Source organism: Misgurnus anguillicaudatus, chromosome 21 (assembly GCF_027580225.2).
Source record: "Misgurnus anguillicaudatus chromosome 21, ASM2758022v2, whole genome shotgun sequence".
In the NCBI taxonomy this organism is placed as follows: Eukaryota; Metazoa; Chordata; class Actinopteri; order Cypriniformes; family Cobitidae; genus Misgurnus; species Misgurnus anguillicaudatus.
This window is the reverse complement of record NC_073357.2, coordinates 40,767,792-40,787,754: the sequence shown is the minus strand read 5'-3', so window position 1 is coordinate 40,787,754 and position 19,963 is coordinate 40,767,792. Positions and strand designations below refer to the sequence as shown.

The window sequence follows — 19,963 nt, the reverse complement described above, 5'->3', positions numbered from 1 at the left end:
ACCAAACACTTACATGTTTTCCGTATTTAAAGACTCTTACATGAGTAGTTACACGAATAAGTACGGTGGCACAAAACAAAATGTGGCAATTGAGTGCAAAACTGAGAACTACATTGTATGACGGAAGACCACTTATGTTGCAAACACTTCGACCTCGGCACGCAGTAAAATCATCACTCCTGACTACTCCCCCTCTCGCTCAAACTTCCATCAATATTACTGTGCCTGAGGTCGAAGTGCTGCAAACTAAGTGCTCTTCCGCCATACAATATAGGTCACATTTTTTCTCCGCTAAAAAATCGCCACGTTTAATTTTGTGCCACCATACTTACTGGTGTAACTACTCATGCAACAGTCCTCAAATAAAGAAAACAAGGAAATTCTTGGTGGCCTCTAAACTCATCCCTGTCTGGACCCCAAGGAATAAACGGGGCCAGGCCAAACGCCAACACATTCACAACGCGCTGCACAAAAATTAAGTGCTTGCATTGAAAAAAGATAGGCATATATTAATTCGTTAAGTTGAGGTAAAACATAGTAAAATATTGAAAAAATTGTGGTGTTTTCCTTTAAGTGATAAAATTATTGACTACAGGGAGACCTTACGTACGCGACATCTGTACTGTGGATATGACACCTCACAGTACTGTTTAAATAGGACTTTCCTGCATGCCAGTGTGTTATTGCTGTAACACGGCGTAACATCACATTTAAAGAGAATAATGATTGATTATTTTAAAGTCCGTCAGATGTCTGAGTATCGTTGTATTAGAAACATCTAATTTAAGGAACAATAGCAATAATTGAAAAAAATCCAAATATCATTACCAACGCCTGCAATATATGAATCTATTACCATCCTTAACATTATTGCAAACATTTGCACACAAATAAACACCAATCGGGAAATTAATTCTAATGTAAACTTCTCATTAGCCATTAAAGCCCTGATCTCAAATGCTACATTGTGGCATTTACCACAAAAGGTGAATGCGGTGAGGGTAGCTGGCGCTCTGCTGCAGTCGGGCAGCTGATGTAAATGTAAGTAGGCAGCGCTACGCAGAGAGCACCAGCTGCCTCTAATAGGTCAGCGACTGAATAAGCATCCTTACAAAGAATTACAGAGGCATACTCAGCAAACTATCACTCTTTCTAATGCATGCTCTGTGTGCAGTTACGCACACACACAAATCGGAACTGAACAGACTCTAGTAAGCAGCATACTGTTCTAGGCTGATATCATGATATCAAACAGCTTTTAACTTGCAGTACATAGCACGTTCCTGTAACAAAACCACCTACTCACACACCCACAGACAGAAGAACAAACATGAATACTCTTCCTCAAACACCTCTCGGTGCTATGCGGTTAAAGGCAGAATACACGTAACAACGATTTGCAGATGATGAGAAATAAAAATAGTCTATTATAATAAACAGATTGAAATAGGTCAGTCAGTGAATAATAAAACGTTATTTAGCAGATAAAAACACTTATTTGGTGCTGCTATGCATTCATATTGTACTAATATGTTCACAAATTGGATCATACAGACATCGGATGAAACACTGAAGTCAATTTAAGGCATATTTTGTCAAACTGATTGAATCCAAAGTGTTCTATTTAAGGTTTCAACCATGCTGTAAATCTGTAAGAGCGTGGAAAATGACTAACATGAGTAATGTGTGCTAGCCGGTCCAGGCTGAATGACCTCTTAATAAACTGATTAATCGTTTAATTGACTGAATGTCACAGACATTGCTCAGTCTGGTCTGAAAGATTACTTGTTGTTTAGTTTGATTGATGATCGGTTGTATCCAGTATTACCTTCACAAGTTCTTTCTGGGGCCAGATCTGAATGGGCTCCACCTGCTGCGGGGTCTGAGTTTGGATGCCATACGTGTTGAGGAAGACCTGCAGTCTGAAACACAAGAGCAACATTTGTTGTTTTTAAACTTTCACAAGGCCCACAAAGGCTTAAAGTCTTTTTGGTATGTTTCTGATGATGCTTGATTTTGTAGGATCACAGCTAGGGTTGTGCCGATAGACGATAGTATAACGTATCGACGATCGTCAGACATATCGTCAACAGCGGCTTTCATGACGATAGTTGGCGATAGTTATTATTATCATCATCATAGTTTCACATTATCGTGCGCATTGCGTGCTTTTCCGCGAGGGTTTGTGGGCTTCACTTTGCACGAAAGGGTTTGTAACACGCACAGATTCCTTCTCGCACACACCTGGACTTAAAGGCGGAGTGCACAATGTTTGAAAGCCAATGTTGATATTTGAAATCACCTAAACAAACACGCCCCTTCCCCAATAGAATCTGGACCTTGTGTTGATAGACCCGCCCAACACATACGCAACCCGGCAAGGATGTCGGTTAGTAGACACGCTCCTTTACTGCTGATTGGCTATAAGTGTGTTTTGGTAGTCGGCCCGTCTCCTTTTCCAAAGCGTTTTTCAAACATTGTGCACTCCGCCATTAATGTGCGCATCTTGGACTCTTGCTTGGACCTGAATGCGCTTGGCATGGACTCCCTTCTATAATGTGCATGATTTGGACTCTTCCTCGCACATGAGCTTGTAATACGCGCGGCTTCGACATTTCCTTGTACTAGAGAGGTTGTTAGCGTGGGTTTAAACCAGCAGGAAATTTTATAGCGCCTGGGCTTTAATGATGCGCTTTGATTAATAGCAACAGTTTTAAGAAGGCTGCGGTCATGACAGTGTTGCCCTTGCTTCTTTTTGTCCACCAATCAAGTGACTTGTCATAAATGAGTAAAAAATTAACAAATAAATGAGTAAACTACTGCCCCGCCCCACCGATACTATCGTGTATCGGCAATCTCACATGCTGACGATAGGACGATCTCAAAATGGTACATATCGCCCAACACTAATCACAGCTTATTTTATTCCCTTGTTTTAAACCACTTATTAAGTTGGCCTGTCTATCTCTCTGTCTGTCTGTCTATTAACAAAGCTTTCTGAAGCCAACATTCAAAGACCAACCCTTATTTTATTTCAGGATTTTCATTTGATGCCATAATTATTTAAATAAGTGTCAAAAGATTTCAAACTAATTCCAATGTACCATTCACAATGTAACTGTCAAGTTACTTTAATATTTGAGCAACGTTATTCAAGCTTTGCAGGGAAGGTTAAAAGGAACTGGCTGCTTTAAGTGATAGCGTTGAAGGTGCCGGTGGTTGAGTGGAAGTCCTGATTAAGGCACGTGTTGTAAATGAGTGGAGAGGTGGGTTAAGTGCCGGGGTGAACAATGTTAAATGAACTGCAAAGCAGGACTGGCTGGGACCAGCTGGCCACATGACCTCTTTAACCTCATACGCACACCAGAAAAGCTTTAAATGAGAGTGCTGATAGATGAAGACTACAGAATAGCATAACAATTAGTGTGCACACATCAATTGAGAGAAAGAGACGTGAAAAATTTATTTACCTTTGACTCTCCGCTACCAGTGCCACATGAATGACCACGTCGTTCTCAATGGGACCCTGTGGAAACAAGCACAGAAGAAAATATTGGAAAACTTGCAGTCTCGACGGAAAAGCAAGGGCACGGCGTGAAAAATCCATTGTCTGTGAGTGCACTGAAATGTAAGACCTTAACAATAAAAAAGTGTGAACTGTTTTTAGAAAACTGAAGAGAATCACGCTGACTGGGTTGCAGAAAATAAAACGCAAGCATCACTGAGCACATTAAAATACATTTACATTCTGTATAAGGAATATTGAAATATTGGCTTGATATGATACAAGCAATCAGGTTCATGTGTATACACGGTACTTATATAATCATAATACGACTAAGTTATGACTTAATACTGCAATATTACTGTGAATGTACAGTAAGAACATTTAATCAGTGTGAGAGAAAGAAAGAGAGAGAGAGCAGGCAACAAAGGGAGACCCGATAGAGTCCCGATTCTTTATGCTAGCTCATTACAGCTGTTTGAACTGGGTGATGTAGTAATTTCGCTGTGATAATGAGATGCTGATTGGTAAAGGTTTAGGTTGGGTTATATCAATCATTGGCTAAAGCCCTCTACTTGCACACAGAGGACACGTGCTACACACCCAGCCTCCATTAAACCTTCCACAGCCTGCAAACTCCAAAACTCTGGTGCATTTCAAAAGGCTGATTGAAATATACAGGACACACCTGTTGGGCGAAAATGGGCTTGGAAAATCAAATGTCAAGAAAGACAAATCTATCAGTCAGAGCCGGTAGATAGTAATGTATGTGATTGTTGGCTGTTTGTCTCTTCTGTTTTTGTTTGCTTCCCCTGAAACAGGGAAGATAAGTGTTAAGGGCACTGGGCAAATCACAAGCTTTGAGTTAAATGACATATTGGCACAGCCATTTTGTGGGGGCAGCTTGGTGAGTCATCACACAAGTTGATCAACAGAGGCTATACTTTGTAATCTGGCCCTGTATAAAGAGTACAGAGCAAAGACCTATTTTGTTTAGAAGGACGGGAGCAGTTTCAAGATGCTGATTAATGTGTGGCAGGTGCAAAAGTTTTGGAAAAGTCAAAAGGTGTCCGTAGCTTAGCTTCAAGAGTTCGAAACAATTGGGAGTGATAAAAACCTTAAAGGTTAAGTGTGTCATTTACGTCTCCACTAGTGGGACTAAAAAGCAGTGAAAACAATCATTATTTGACAAATGCTACAGCCCTGCCTACCACTGCTTGGAAAAAAGATTCATTGTTTGGTTAGGCCAAATGTTATTGATATTTCGGACCGCTCAATCAGACACAGTAATTTGGGCATTACACAGTACACCTTTTTGGGAAATCAACCTATGAAAGGCTTACATAAAGTATATGTAGATGCCTCTGCACAGTAACAGTGTTTTCTATATTATACACTCACCTAAAGGATTATTAGGAACACCTGTTCAATTTCTCATTAATGCAATTGTGTAATGGTGTGGGGGATGTTTTCTAGGCACACTTTAGGCCCCTTAGTGCCAATTGGGCATCGTTTAAATGCCACAGCCTACCTGAGCATTGTTTCTGACCACGTCCATCACTTTATGACCACCATGTACCCATCCTCTGATGGCTACTTCAAGCAGGATAATGCACCATGTCACAAAGCTTGAATCATTTCAAATTGGTTTCTTAAACATGACAATGAGTTCACTGTACTAAAATGACCCCCACAGTCACCAAATCTCAACCCAATAGAGCATCTTTGGAATGTGGTGGAAAGGGAGCTTCGTGCCCTGGATGTGCATCCCACAAATCTCCATCAACTGCAAAATGTTATACTATCAACATTTCTAAAGAATGCTTTCAGCACCTTGTTAAATCAATGCCATGTAGAATTAAGGCAGTTCTGAAGGCAAAAGGGGGTCAAACACAGTATTAGTATGGTGGTCCTAATAATCCTTTAGGTGAGTGTACAAACACTATCGTCAACATCTGCAACATGCTGTCGATAACCTTAGAAAATAACTTTGAATTTAAGTTTGTATATCCAAATAAAAAATAAAACAAATGCGTGTACAGACAAGCAGTTAAATACAAAACATATGTAGTAACTGATGTATGCTTGCCACATAAGCTTCCATTATAAGTGCAAAATGTGACACAGTCACGCAAAAGTCATTTTTTGTGATTGTTTACTAAAGAGCATTATGTGAAAATATAAGCTTGAGACCTTTAATATTGACTGAGTAACGCCATGTCAAAGATTGAATTCAGTGTTAAGAAAGCCATGGATATGACTACTTTCACTTTGATGCTTCTAATCTCATAATTAGTTTGTTGGTCTTTACCATTGATTTCACAGAAATCAAAACAAATGGGAGTGATAAAAACCTTAAAGGTTAAGTGTGTCATTTACGCGCTACTAGTGGCACTAAAAAAGCTACAAAAACACCACTTCCCAAATGCTAAAGCCCCTCCTGCCCTGCTTACCACTGCTTGGGCAAAAAGGCAGTCCTGCCAAAACTCATTGTTTGGTTAAGCCAAAAGTTATTGATTTTTGGATCGTTCCATCAGACAGAACAATGTCGAACAAAAATGACACTTTTTGGGAAATCAACCTATGAAAGGCTTACATATCGTCAACATCTGCAACCTGCTGTGGATAACCTTAGAAAATAACAATACTTTGAATTTTAGTATGTATAACCAAATAAAAAATCTAATCAAATGTGTGTAAAGAAATGCAGTTAAATAGGAAGCAAATGTAGTAGTAACCGATGTATGCTTGCCACATAGGCTTTTATTATACATGGAAAAACGTGACAGAGTCTGCAAAATTGTATTTGTATACTAATGTAAAGAACATTATGTGAAAATATAACCTTGCTATCTTTAATATTAAATGATGCCAATGACTGAATACAGTGTTAGAAAGCCACTATGACTACTTTGATGCTTCTAATCTCATAATTAGTTTCTTAGTATTTTCCAGGAATTTCACAGAATGTGCATAACTGTCAAGTCATTTCCTGATTTTCCAAATATTTGCCATACATAACAGGATATCATAATAAACTGGGATAGAAGAGAATATTTTTTCTTCAACTGCAATATTCTCATCATTTCCTGGTACAGTATAAAGACATGGTTTTTAAGGAAGCCTTACAATCAAAAGCCTTACCAAGCAGATGGTGTATAGAGTATAAGCAACACTGGTTCACTAGCTCTACTAGTAGGAGATCCTCTGTGGTCTGCAAACTCCTGCAGTTTCTCCTTCTGTACTGTACCGAACCAGACGTTGATAAGATGTGCATTTAATCGTTGTCTCTGTTAGTCAAATGATTTCTCTTAATAACGTGCTTCCAAAAGCCCAATGGATCTTATTTGAGGGTGAGCCAAACAGTCAATATTTACACCTTATAACAAATCTATCTTTCACCGCAACTTGAGTAGCATTAATAATTTAAGACTGCAATAACTGTCAAAAAATTAGAAGATTGGGAAAAATGCCCTAGCACCTTTACAGCAGGTTCTTCTACTTTCTTTTTTATAGGAGAAATATATACCATACAGATAATCTGTGCAAAAAAAGTATAGTTAGGTACAGTACATGCATACATACATACATACATACTCACATACACAATATAAGCACACTTGCAAACACAAATAATTAGCCCACTATGCAAACATACCATTTGATGAGGTTCTTGTACTTTCTATGGGGAGTACAAAGAAATACAAATTGTTCCTCCAAACAATATTGAATGGTTATGCATCACTGTATTGCACAATTACCATGTTGATACACCATGTTATTTACACGGAATGCCAAGGTACTTGCAAATGCAATGGTACTTTTTCAAAAGGGCATCACAAATAAACTTTGAATAGTTTCCTAAATTTATTTAATTGAGGCTTTCACAAATTAAAGTCACAATGAAAATATATATATATATTTAACAAATCACTTACGTGTGAGCCTAATTATTAAAAGAAAATGTGTCCTAATAATCTATAATCAAAAACACTAATCTCCTCCTCGAAACAATTTTTATTTCCGGTCACAAGGAATTGCGCGAGGACTGAGCCCGGGAAAAGATTGCATGATAATAGCAACATTCTAACAATCCCATGAATTCTCGATGGACAGATTCAAGTCCAGCCTTATCTTTTTTTCTCATTTTAGAAGCCGTTTAACTCAGATATACGTCACAACAGGGAAAAGACAATCGCTACTTCTGTTTCATTGTGACTTTAAACATAAAATATTCAGATGTTAACAGTTTCAGGTTAAACAGTTTTAAGGTTAAAGTCTGTATTGCATTCTGCTTGTTGAAGAAATTTATATACATATTAAAGAGCTCCTATAAAAACTCCCCTTCAGCAGTTAGTAATAAAACTCTTGTAAAAGCAGCTTGTAGGAATTTCACAAAGATGGAAAAGGAAATTGGAAGTTTGGCCTAATAAAAAAATACAACCGTCACTGCAAATGAAATTAAATACAATACAGAGGTCAAACTGTTCAGACCTTGCATTATTATAAACGCATGCTGTAGCAATATACTTACATTTACACACACAGCATATATGACCCTGGGGGAACCACGACATTGATTATGTGGCAGTAATGATTTTGTTCAATTCATTTAGATTCATGCATTTGGTAAACATTTTTATCTAAAGTGACTTGCATTTAACTTGCGTGTTTCAGGGAATCAAATCTACAGTATGACCTTTGCACGGCTAACACAATGCTAACACAGCCAGTTGAGCTATGCTACATTCAATTCTATTCTATTCTATTCACCACCTTTTTCACATCCAGTCTTCTGATAAATGAAATCAAACGTAATCGACTGCCCCTTGCAGACATGAAGTGAATAGAAGAGACCTGGCAGATGCTGGATAACACATTCCCATTTCAGTCATCTAGTGAAAAGCTTTTCCGCCAAAAGGCAAAACTATTAACTGATATGAAGTGCTGCTTTTATAAACATCTAATGCTCTCTTAAGACTCAACATTTTTAAGTTGTTGTTGTATTGACGCAGCGAGATTGTTCTCAACGTTAAAAAGCCTGCAGCTGGCAAGTTCAAAAACGGTTAGCATTTTAGGCTGATAAAGCAGCCAGTTAAGCCGAGAGATGCAGAGGAAAAATATGATATATACAAAAACACTTTCCAAGTAGAATGGAAAAATGCTTACTTTTTAGCCTCCATTCCACATCCTATAATGGAGTGAGGGGGCTCCCTATGCAACAGCTCAAGTCTGGCCACAATCACCTTAAAGAAATTGAAAAGGTTGAGGATTGGGCTTTCGAGAAGGTGGGAGTGTAATTGTGAACAAAGGCTTGCTGCGAATTCGATACACATCACCCCTCTCTGGACGGACTCCAGATATATTAGATCTAGCCGGCAATCCTTATGACGAGAAGAAAAAAATCAATTTATATTAAACCGAGGCATGTGAGAGCCTCTGGAGTTTGGTGTTAGTCAGTGGTGTGTAATTCTCATAAAGATGCAGCTTTTGCAGTGAGAGATGATAAGCAGGCTGATTACCAAAAACCGCAGACCTACTCTGTATGAAAGGCAATGCGTTTCCAGCCCCTGTTAATACACAACAGGCCTCTGTTCAAAATGAGCTACAGTAAACCTGCTTGCTTTTTGTCACCCAATCCACAGATGTCATACCTGCATCGTCGCTAAAGCACAATAAATACCATTAAGTTCAATGGTACCGGTTTTGGGGTCAAGTATTGAAGAGAATATTAGTCTGGATCGTAGGGGGCGGCCTAGGTCTGGCTTGGATGGTACATATTAGTCCAGATTTTAGGATATCTGGTATTGGTCTGAGTCTTAGGATGGCTGATATTGGTCTACTGTTATGTCTTAGCAAGCCTATTTTTTCTGAGAGTCTGGTCTAAGTTCAGCACTGTTTTGAACGCTGCCATCACTAACAAGCATTTTATTTCAGGAGTAAGCTAAAGACATTGCAGCAAATGACGTACTTATAAGCATCACTGGCCATTCCTTCTGGTACTCGCGGGGGCATAACAACATCATTTCAGTAAACACAAGCCATTTGGGAGTTTGGGTGGACCTAATCAGGGAGAACCATGCATGTCCTGCCTCTCACAGCCGCATAAGCACACTTACACATGCCCTGTTACACAGAAAACCAATGGGAATTTTTATGCACAGGCTTCACCTGCTCTTAATCAAAACAAATTCTTAAAAAGCTCCTGAGAGATAAAGCAAGCTAAGTGCAACCAACAGTCAAGTACAAGCAGAATAGTTTGGTTCCTGTAATGTAGCTTCATTGGGTAAGCATTAAGTTAGCTTCCCAATGGTCATGGTGGGTTTGATTCCCACATACATATTGAGAAAATTTTAGATTTAGATCTTCTGCTGCATGTTCTTAAGTTGTTGGTCAATTGCCAAACAAACAACCAAACAATGCTTTAATATTTATTAAAGGGACAGTAAGTAGGATTTACCCCCATCTAGTGGTAAAATTGTATTTTGCATTCAAACGAATAGTGCTCTCTAGCGCCACGCTTTTCCAAATGCGTGTTGCAACTAGCGTAGACGTTATGTAATCACTTATCTCCTTGTCCGTTTCAGCTGGTTCACGTGTTCTGAATGAAAACGCGTTGCGGTAGGCTAGTGCTTTTTGTCCCTCTCTGCTATTATAGTTTATCAATACGACGGAACGACATGGAAGCCCTTTGGACTTACCCAATCAATGTAAGTAAAGAGAAGAAATTCTAAGCTTACAAAGAAAAGTCAGATCACTGGCAGAGGTCATTTAACACCAACAAGGACATATTTATGAATAAAGACATTGATTTTGATTAATAAAACACTTAAAACCTATTTACTGTCCCTTTAAGAAATAACAAAGAAAGGTATATGTTTACTGCCAAGGACAGTGATGTTAAGGCGTCATGGCAACACTTGATTTGGATTCCCATATTCGAAAGTCTGGAGGTACAGTATAATAAATGATTAAGTGACACATGAGTGATATCTTCACCTCTTCTGGCTGTCTGAGATAAACCTCCAACACATCTGTCACTTCTCTGCAGACTTCTGAGAAATGACTTTCAGCTCCATCAACAAATATGTTACTGCAAAGTCATGAGCATGCAATCCTGTCTGCTCAAACACACTGCCTCTTTGTTTCACTTTAATATTTTTGACTCGTCATCGCTCTCCTGCTTTTCTGCACTCTGAAGTGCTTTGTTTGTATCTGTTACTACAGAGGTGGACAACCGAGGTGATTTCAGAACACTCAGTTCTATGTGTGTATGTGAACGTGTGCAGTGTGACGGCCACTGGAAATTTTCTATTAACCTTTTCAGGGCTCAGTGATCACAAAGTCTCTCTCTCTCTCTCTCTCTCTCTCTTTTTTTTTTGCTTTCTCCCTCCCTCACTCTCCAACACACATACACACACTTTCTATTTTTTTCTTCAGTTTTTTATGGGGACATTCCATAGACATAATGACTTTTATACTTAAATAATTGTATATTCCATTCCCTTCCCCTAGTCTCAGCCTCAGACTTGTTGTTGTTGTGTTGTGTTGGCTAAACGTCTGATGTTTTTCGTACACTTTTCTGGAAACCCTGTGAGAATGTCGAAGTCGTTTTGATTGGTTGAAATAAACCGGATTTCCACGAGACGCGAGTGTCGCGATTAGTTTCGGTTCCTGGAAAACAAAGCTCTGACGTTCCATTGAGGAAGAGAATCAGTCGTGTTCACATGGATAATAATGAGCAGTTATCATGATCAGCTAAACATTGAGAGTTTTGCTTGAGGTAGTTAGTGGAGTCAAAAAGTTTGGTTCTCCTGAATTGCTTGTTGGTGTTACAAAGTGGAGAGATATGCTTCAAACAGATGTTTAATGGGAGCGTCTCATTGGTGTGGCTGTTAAAGTGCACAACGTTGTTCTATGGTGAGTAATGTTGTTTATTTAGATGCTAATCGGTTGCGGCTGGTTATTGCAATAACTGACTTGTTGCAAGCCGGCTCGTTATTGTGGGGAGTACGAAACGTGATGCTAGACGAAACAAACTGTAATTGGTTGTTTGACATGTCGGTCAAACAGCTCGTAGTCAGGCAAAAAAACGCGAGACTACCCTTTCCCTTACCCAACCCAACCACTAAACCTAACCCTCACTGAAAACTTTCTACTCTTTTCGAATTTCAGAAAACATCATTCTATATGATTTATAAGCTTGTTTCCTCATGGGGACCAAAAAATAACTGGTATTACTATCTGTCCTACAACATATTGATTACCATGCAAACACATTGTATAATACCAAACACACAAAATAACATTGTTTTTAGCAATGAAATAGGTGCTGTTTAAAGCAAAACATGAGCATTTCCAATAGAAGACACAATAGGGATTTTTATGATGTGTCCACGAAACACTAAGTACAGAATTTGTACTGTATTGTGCATGTTCGCATGTCTCCCTGCAGACTCCTGTGACATCTAAATACATGTCATCCGACCCCTGATCTCTCCTCACTGTTTGTAATGTCTTTATTTGTGGAGCGTATTCTCAGCCCTTCAGGGTGTTTATGATGTGACTCAGCCTAGACTGAGACATGCAGACAGGAGATCTCATGTGGAACCAGTATAATGCACTCAGTGCCCAATATGAGTCCTGTACTCAAAACAATCACTTCATAAAAGTACAGTAGCAATATCATTGTTTTTATAGTAAAAGATACAGTCATTGGGCACAGCCAACAAAAACAATTGGACTGCATTTGTTGGAATACATTTGTCATAATGCATCAAATTAAATATGAATCAAAGAACTGTAGCAGAGTAAATGCAAAAAGGCATCTAACCGAGCTCATGTTTGTGAGCGAGAGAAACATTTCAAAAGCTGTTTGCAATGTTTAAAAGGCAAAAAGATGTGGCTGCTTCCTGCACCTTGGCTGCTCTGCTGAACAATCGTTTCTAAATTTAAACGGCGCTCCATCTGTGTTTTGTTGAAACGGGGTACATCCATCAATCAGAAGAAAAGGCTGTCTAATCTCTAAGCAAGGACATGGTTCAGCATCAAGATCTGCCTGCACAAGGCAGAGAAAGTATGGGAGACTTTACACAGAAGGAGAGTTTTGAAATATCTAAAGAAGCTGTTTTTCATACGACAATTTAAAAAGGTTATTTATGGATAAGCTGTATATCAGATAAGTTCTAGGTAAAAAAATATCTCTATGGCAATGGTTCTCAAACTTTTCGGTGTTTGATCCCCCTGCATCCCTTTCGCGGCCTCCCCAAAGAAAGTTTAAATCACAAAACAATCTCAAACCTAGAATTTGAATTAAACAAAACATATTAAATTATACAATGTAGTGCTGTTAGTTAGTAGCCTTATTTTTTGGTTGTTTAATTGCACAGAATTTGTAATAAATGTTTTTTTTAAAATGTCAAAACCTCCGGCAACATCTCGCAGCCCCTTGTATGAGAACACTGCTCTGTTTTTTTATTCATATTAGAGCTTGACCAACTTTGTTTAAATGAAGGAAAACAGCTGTGTGAAGAAGATTCTTCAAAATTTGCCTAATTTAACTCCTTAAATTTTATAAACAATATGAGAGAAAACAATAAAAAGTATTTCTTTAAAGGGCACCTATGGTCCGATTCACAGTTTTACATTTCCTTTGGTGTGTAAGTGTGTATTAGTACATGTTAACAATATGCAAAAGGTACAGACACACCATTGTGTCCCTGAGCAAGACACTTAACCCCTAGTTGTTCCAGAGGCGTGCGACCTCTGACATACATATAGCAATTGTAAGTCGCTTTGGATAAAAGTGTTCTAAATTAATAAATGTAAATGTTAACTCCTGTTAGCATTGCATTGTGACTGAATCTTTCAAACATGGTAAGGAGCGTCACATTTCCGGCTAACATCAGAGGTATTCAGACCAATCACTACGTACAGATTACCTGACTAATTAGGGACACAGCGCTTTTCAAATCAAAGTTTTGTACAAAATCAATGCATTTCAGAAAGATAGTGAAATCTGGAGCTACAAAAATGTACAGTATGTGGAAAAAAATTGTTTCTTGAATCGTAAACGACGCAAATACATTGTATTATACCAAATACATAAAATAACATTGTTTTTTTAGCAATGACATAGGTGCCCTTTAAGAAATCTTAGAAGGACCAATATTAGCCAAGAACATCTTGCACATAAAAACAAACTAGCAATCTTTTTCAATCATGTAGCGCATAACAACTCATAAATATTGTAAGCAGCAATAAGCAAGCATAAATATTGCAGATGCTCAAAAACAGGCAGTAATATATAAAAACCCTTAACTGACACTTTATATGGCTATATCCAGACACAGACACACAGTCACATACACACACACGCACGCCATGCTTACAAACAGCAGCCAAAGCTATGTGCCTTTAAGCCTTTAAGTGCACCACTGATGCAAAACTGAAAAGACAAGCGTGTTGTGCATTACTGCGTAATATGCAGTGCCCTCCTTAAGAGTGCCCAGGCTCCTTTCCGTGTCCCATTCAGCGGTGCAAAACTCATGAATAAAACAACGTCCTGCCCCCGTACACCTGCCCTCTCATCAGACCCCCATGATGCAGACTTTCGGTCCTAGACCGATATTAGTGAAATTACATTCATAGATTTAAATTTGCAATGATTTTGCTGGTGATATAAGCTGCATTATGATAACAACGATGATTTTAATGTGCATTTAATTTGGTCATTAGATGGACTGATTATTTTTAAAATGATACTTCTAGTATGGATGTTGTATACAGAGGAACGATACCTATTCTTTTCAAACTAGCTTCAAATTTCTAAGCAAATATGTTTATATAAATGTATATATGTATACTGTATATATATATAACCCCACCCCATATACTACCCCATATACTCCAAATACAAATTCTGTATTCAGTAGCTAGGCAATAGATTATTTATTAATAATAGTAAAGCATTCACCATAACAAGACCACAGACAAACAGCTTCCCGGCAGGCTCAAAAATCACATGACAAATCTAACAGACAGAAACCAGAATAAACAGATGCTGTATTAAAGAGATACTGTAAACTGGGACAGAAGACCGAGCTTACTGTTCGCTAAGAAACAGCAGTTGTCTGTAGGTTTCTCTTATCAAGAACACTGTGGTCTGCCTTTGAAAAACTAACAGATCTGCAAGGAAAAAAGTCAGCTGTGGGGTTTAGACTTGTGTTAATATGGAGATGTAAGGACTTCTGCAAATCCCTGCTGACAACAATAAATGTGGCTTTGAGACAGATTAAAAAGACTCAGGCCTCATTCACCTGTAGGTTTGCTGGATACATTTTTGCAGTCATGTAGTAGCACAGAGAGTGGCACAACGCAGCTTACCAGATTGGAGTATCGCATACTGACGTTCCTCTGATCCTGCCGTGGCACATAGCGATGGATGGGATCGATGTCCTTAGGGCTGATCAAATCATCGACTAAACACCGCAAACACAAAACAGGGAACAATTACTGCTTGTCGGTTCACATGAAATATAAAAAAGACTCTTCAAAATGTGAATCAGAACTTAGTTTATCTAATCTTCTCATTTCAAACCAGCATTTTCCTCTAAAGACACTGAATTGAAAAACAAGCCCTTTTCACAGAATACTAATGTGCTCATAGTGTGGTTTATACCACAATGCATATACTGCCCACAATATTAATTGAAGTGAATGTGCAGTAACATTGCTAAAAACACATTAGGCCATGTTTGCAATGCCTATAGGCAGATATTTTAGTCATACAAGACTAAAGTCCTATTTACTTGAATGGGAAAAGACAGATCTCTTTAAAATCGTGCTGGTAAAATCACAATTAATCAACTTTTTTCACGTAAAGAGTCCCTCCGCCAGAAAATTGTCAATCTTTATTGACTGATGATTGGTTCTTTTAACTAAAAGGCGGTACTTCTGTTGCCAAAGCGGCTATTTTGAGTGTTGCATTTTCCCCATTTATAGTAATATTAGTGCTCAATCTTGTTATATCTATTATTTTTGGTACAGCATAATGTCAGGCTTTAACAAGCTGGAGTGTGACACACAAGCCCTTTCGGTAAACAGGTTAAGTGTCAAAGAGGGGATGATTCAAATCGGTTGATAGTTTTTGACAAAAAGTCATTAACAATAAATCTGACTAAACAGTCAAATTAGACCCACATTACATATTTTCCCACCAATAACTATAGCTGATTATTCCGACTGATATCTGCCGATACAAATAATTTAGTGGTTATATTAAATTGCATGAACTAAATTATTAAAGGGGGGGTTTAATGGTATTTCAAGCATTCTGACTTATTAACACAGTTATAGAGTTGTTTCCTCATGCTAAACGTAGGCAAAGATTCAAAAATGCAGTTGGGGGTGTTTCAGAGTATTTCTGTGCCGAATGCACTTCGCCAGGGTTCGTACAAGTTTCGGCTAATTTTTTTCGATTACGGTTCTAACTGACGTTTCAGGGGTTTTCGATACGTATCACTTCTTTATATGGGCTTCCGCCGGAAAACTTCCCCCGGAAAACCCCGCCCAGCCGTCAGTCAACGGGAGACGCTAGAGCTTGCTAACAGCTTATCACGCCACTCAGCTTTGTTTAATTTCAAAACTCAACAATGGCACAACAAGAAGTGTTTTTGGATGTAAGGAGAAGACATCCAGCCTTATGGAAACAATGGATATAGTTTATTATCCGGATTAGCAGCGGAGTTTTGCGTGTGTGTTTGATGCGGTGGATTTTCAGAACCGGGTCATGACGAGTTACACGTGGTAAGTAAGACTTCTGTCTTATGTTGGAAATAGGCGCGTGTATATTATATAAATGACACGAACATGTAGTGAATCATAAGTTAAAACAGTGTTGTATAGTGTTGCATGACTCGTAGTCGCTCCTCCCGTGTTATAATTCCTCCTTCTTCATTTTTTCGTACGTTATCGGAAAGATTCGGTAAAGCTAATCTTTCTTTTATAAATCTGATTAAACTAAAGACTCTTCAGAGATATAAAGGATGTCATACTACTCCATAGGTACTCCAGATTAATATCAGAAATGCAGAAACAGCGTGTGTTACGTGAGCTTTAATTTAAATGATGACCATTAATATTGGACATTAAACTAGTGATGTTTCTTTACATTTTCTATACACAGAGCTTAAATTCATTGACATTTCATGTTCTCTTTTGATTGACAGGATATATTGGCCATGACTATCGGCTGTTTAGAAAAATAGCTTTTATTGACCGATTATTGGCCGATATATCAGTAAAATGCATAAGTAAAATGCATACTTAGGGCGCAGTCACACCAAATGCGCTTTAAACGCTTGCAAACGCAAGGCGCGACGCACTGCCTTTTTTAAAAAAGAGCAGTGCGGCGCGGCTTTTCATATTGCTAAGCAACGACAGAGTCAGCTGTCTTGTCAATCAAATATTGAAGCGTGAGCGCTCTTTTGCTGTTAACTGTCATATTAGTAGAAACTTTAAAAAGAGGACGCTTGCTCTGACCTTGTTTGAGGGTGAGAGGTGCACAAACACGCAGGAGAGAGTGAGCGAGTGGAGTCCGGTTCTTCAAAGCAACTGTAAACATCCCTCACCACAACGTAAGGCCCGCCTCTCCCCTCATTCGATTGGACAATGGAAGACGCGAATGACGTCAGGCGCTTCTCCGCTCTCAGCGCTCCTTCAAAAACGCGTGCGTGGCAGGCGGCAGAAAACCGCAAGGCGCTCGGCGCGCATAAACAGCGCGCAAACGCTCACTGCCCATAGAATATCATTCAAAAAAGGCGCCTGCAACTGCCATAAATGCTTTTGGTGTGACTGCAGCCTTAAGCTAGTTTAGTTATTTGCCAGTAATTGTGCTTGTGATGTGGAAAGAGGTGCAGGGCTGAATTTCGAAACCGGAAAAATGATTTGTGGACTCAAAAAAAGTCTAGATCCCTATCCCTTTTCATACAGGTGTTAAGGGCTGTTCACGTTATAACGATAACTATAACGATAAATATAGTAGTGTCCACATTATAACAATAACTTTATTCTAATTTGCTTACGTGCGAGGCACTTGCACAAATACTTGCCTTTAATGACATTGCCTTTCTTCGAATAAAAACTTTTTGCAATTGTTTGCAATGTTCTCAACACGCTGCATTTTGTGTAAGTCTAAACAGTGAATTTTGTTTGTGTAATCTAAGTTAATATCTTACTTTTTGGCATTGTCAGTGTGGTAGGAAAAAAGCATTACGTAGTGAATTTCACAACAACCGCATCAGCGGTGGATACCTGAGGTAATTTTGTGTTATAGACCTCTGCATTGAGCTTTTCCACTGTGCACTTGAAGTTCAATTTAATTTTTTAATTGGCTATCAATGGTTTATCGTTCATCAGGTGGGTAAAAATTGTTCAGAAAGTGATCCCAATGATATTGTTCGTTGTATCTTTATCGTTATAGTTATGGTGTAAACTCCTCTTTTGTCTTTAATATAAAACGATTTTCAAAACTATATTTTTATAGTTTATCATTATAATGTGAACAGCACTTTAAACCAGAACATGAAGATTACTGTTTTACAACTGCTTTAACACCACTGGTTGCAAACAATTACTGCAATTTATAAAACAGATTTCTGCTTGACCTGTTAATTAATAACTTGACTACCACCTCCTCCAAAGTGATTTCAGTGATTAATACAAATGACTCTCTTTTCTTTGAGTGGGCTGAAGGATTGAGAGCAAAAAGTCACCTCATGAATAAATAAAAGAATATCTACGTAAACACTTTTAACTGTGTGCCTGTGCAATTTAAAGCAGCACTGACCCCTGAGATAAGCAAGTGTGCATGAAGATGGATCAGATACTCACCCAGCAGCTTAGCGATGTTAAAGAGAGCCTGTCCACAAAGGAAAAACATGCCATCCCGGCCCGAGTTGCTGGGAAAGCGCTTTTGGCTGCCATGCTTTTTCTGTTCAGCCTCCACAAAGTCAGCCGGAACGTAATAGTACTTCGGGATGACGGCATGGCCTGTGTAGGATCAAATTAGATGCAATTTAAAGGCGTTGTGTGTGGAATTTAGCGGCATCTAGAGGTGAGATTGTGAATTTCAACCACAGCTCACCCCTCCCACAGCTCTCCCCTTAGCCCCACCAACTATTGGTTTCAAAAAAGCTCTTCACATGGACATCACAGACACCACTCCCATATTTTTACAGTCTATGGACGAAACATGCTCTGTAGAGCAGTTTGACCCTTTAGGGCTACTGTAGAAACATGGTGCGCAAAACGGCTACATCCATGTAAGGGGACCCACAGTGTATATGTAGATAAAAACTGCTTATTCTAAGGTAATAAAAACAATAGAGTTCATTATGTAAGGTCTTAATGGCATCTTGTGTAAGTTTATAAAATGGTGCAGGGCATTCCTAATGAGATGACTCAGTTTTTGGAACTGGTTCATTAAAACAAACTGATTTAATTAAATGATTCAGACTTCCTATTAGTCATTAATATTACTATTGTTGAGTGTAGGTGAGAAAACACTTGAGGAAAAAGTGAGCAAACAGCTTGACTAAGAATTGCAAAAAGCACAATATAGGGTACTGCATCCAGCACAGCCTCAAATTCACCCTTTTTTAATTCAGGCGACAAAAGTGAGCCATCATCTGTATTACTAGATCTCACAGCAAGCAGATGAAAATAGATGAACTGGTTAAGTTGGTTATTGTGTATGTAGTTCTAAAGAGTGGCGATCTTAATGACTGTCAGACAGCGTGAGAGCTGTTTTTGTCAGTCAGCGGGGAACAGACGCGTTCTGGTCTGTTTAAATAATAAGCATCGCTGCTGTTGTGCACTTGAGTGAGAGCCGTCTGAGGAAATCACACGCAGCGAGGAGGAGATGAATACGAAAGGGCCACTTTAATAAAGAGTAATGGAAAAATAACAGTCATTGGCAGGGGCTTGAGGATATTGGCTGGCATGCAGAGTCCGTCATAAGATGACAAGCTCTGACAGTCCAAAAAGATATTCTTATGTGTGTGTATGTGTTTTCACATCTTACCCTCAAAAGACTGGAAAATGACAGGTTCTAGCAATTCCTGGTATTCTTTGACTTGAGCGCGATTTCCTCGAAACACACCTGAATAAAAGGTGAATAAAAGGGAAGTTATTTAGAAACACATTAAAGGTACTGTATATACAGTAACGCTGCTTCACTGCTCTTAGAAATAAAAGCTTTAAGTGTAACATTGATATGCAAACTCTAAAGTGCACAACATTTACATGAATTCTCTCAAATAGACTGTGGTATAATAACACCAATCTTACCGTCAATCATCATATAGATGAAAAAAATTGGAAACTCGCACTCAATCCCGTCAAAGAGCTGAAAAAATCAGAGGACAGACACAATATACATTAGGAGTCATTAACATA

At 38.6% G+C, this 19,963-nt stretch overlaps 1 protein-coding gene across 4 annotated transcripts in view; it reads right to left on the bottom strand.

Annotated features, from left to right (window-relative positions):
* phkb (phosphorylase kinase, beta) overlaps positions 1-19,963 on the bottom strand; it is a 153,738-nt gene that overhangs the window by 94,698 nt on the left and 39,077 nt on the right. For all 4 annotated transcript variants that reach the window (XM_073859184.1, XM_073859182.1, XM_073859181.1 and 1 more), the window contains 6 exons: positions 19,856-19,913; positions 19,590-19,667; positions 18,398-18,556; positions 14,891-14,985; positions 3,471-3,526; positions 1,829-1,922 (listed from right to left, as the gene is read on the bottom strand). In XM_073859184.1, the coding sequence (XP_073715285.1) occupies positions 1,829-1,922; positions 3,471-3,526; positions 14,891-14,985; positions 18,398-18,556; positions 19,590-19,667; positions 19,856-19,913 (540 nt within the window). The remainder of the gene's footprint in view (positions 1-1,828; positions 1,923-3,470; positions 3,527-14,890; positions 14,986-18,397; positions 18,557-19,589; positions 19,668-19,855; positions 19,914-19,963) is intronic.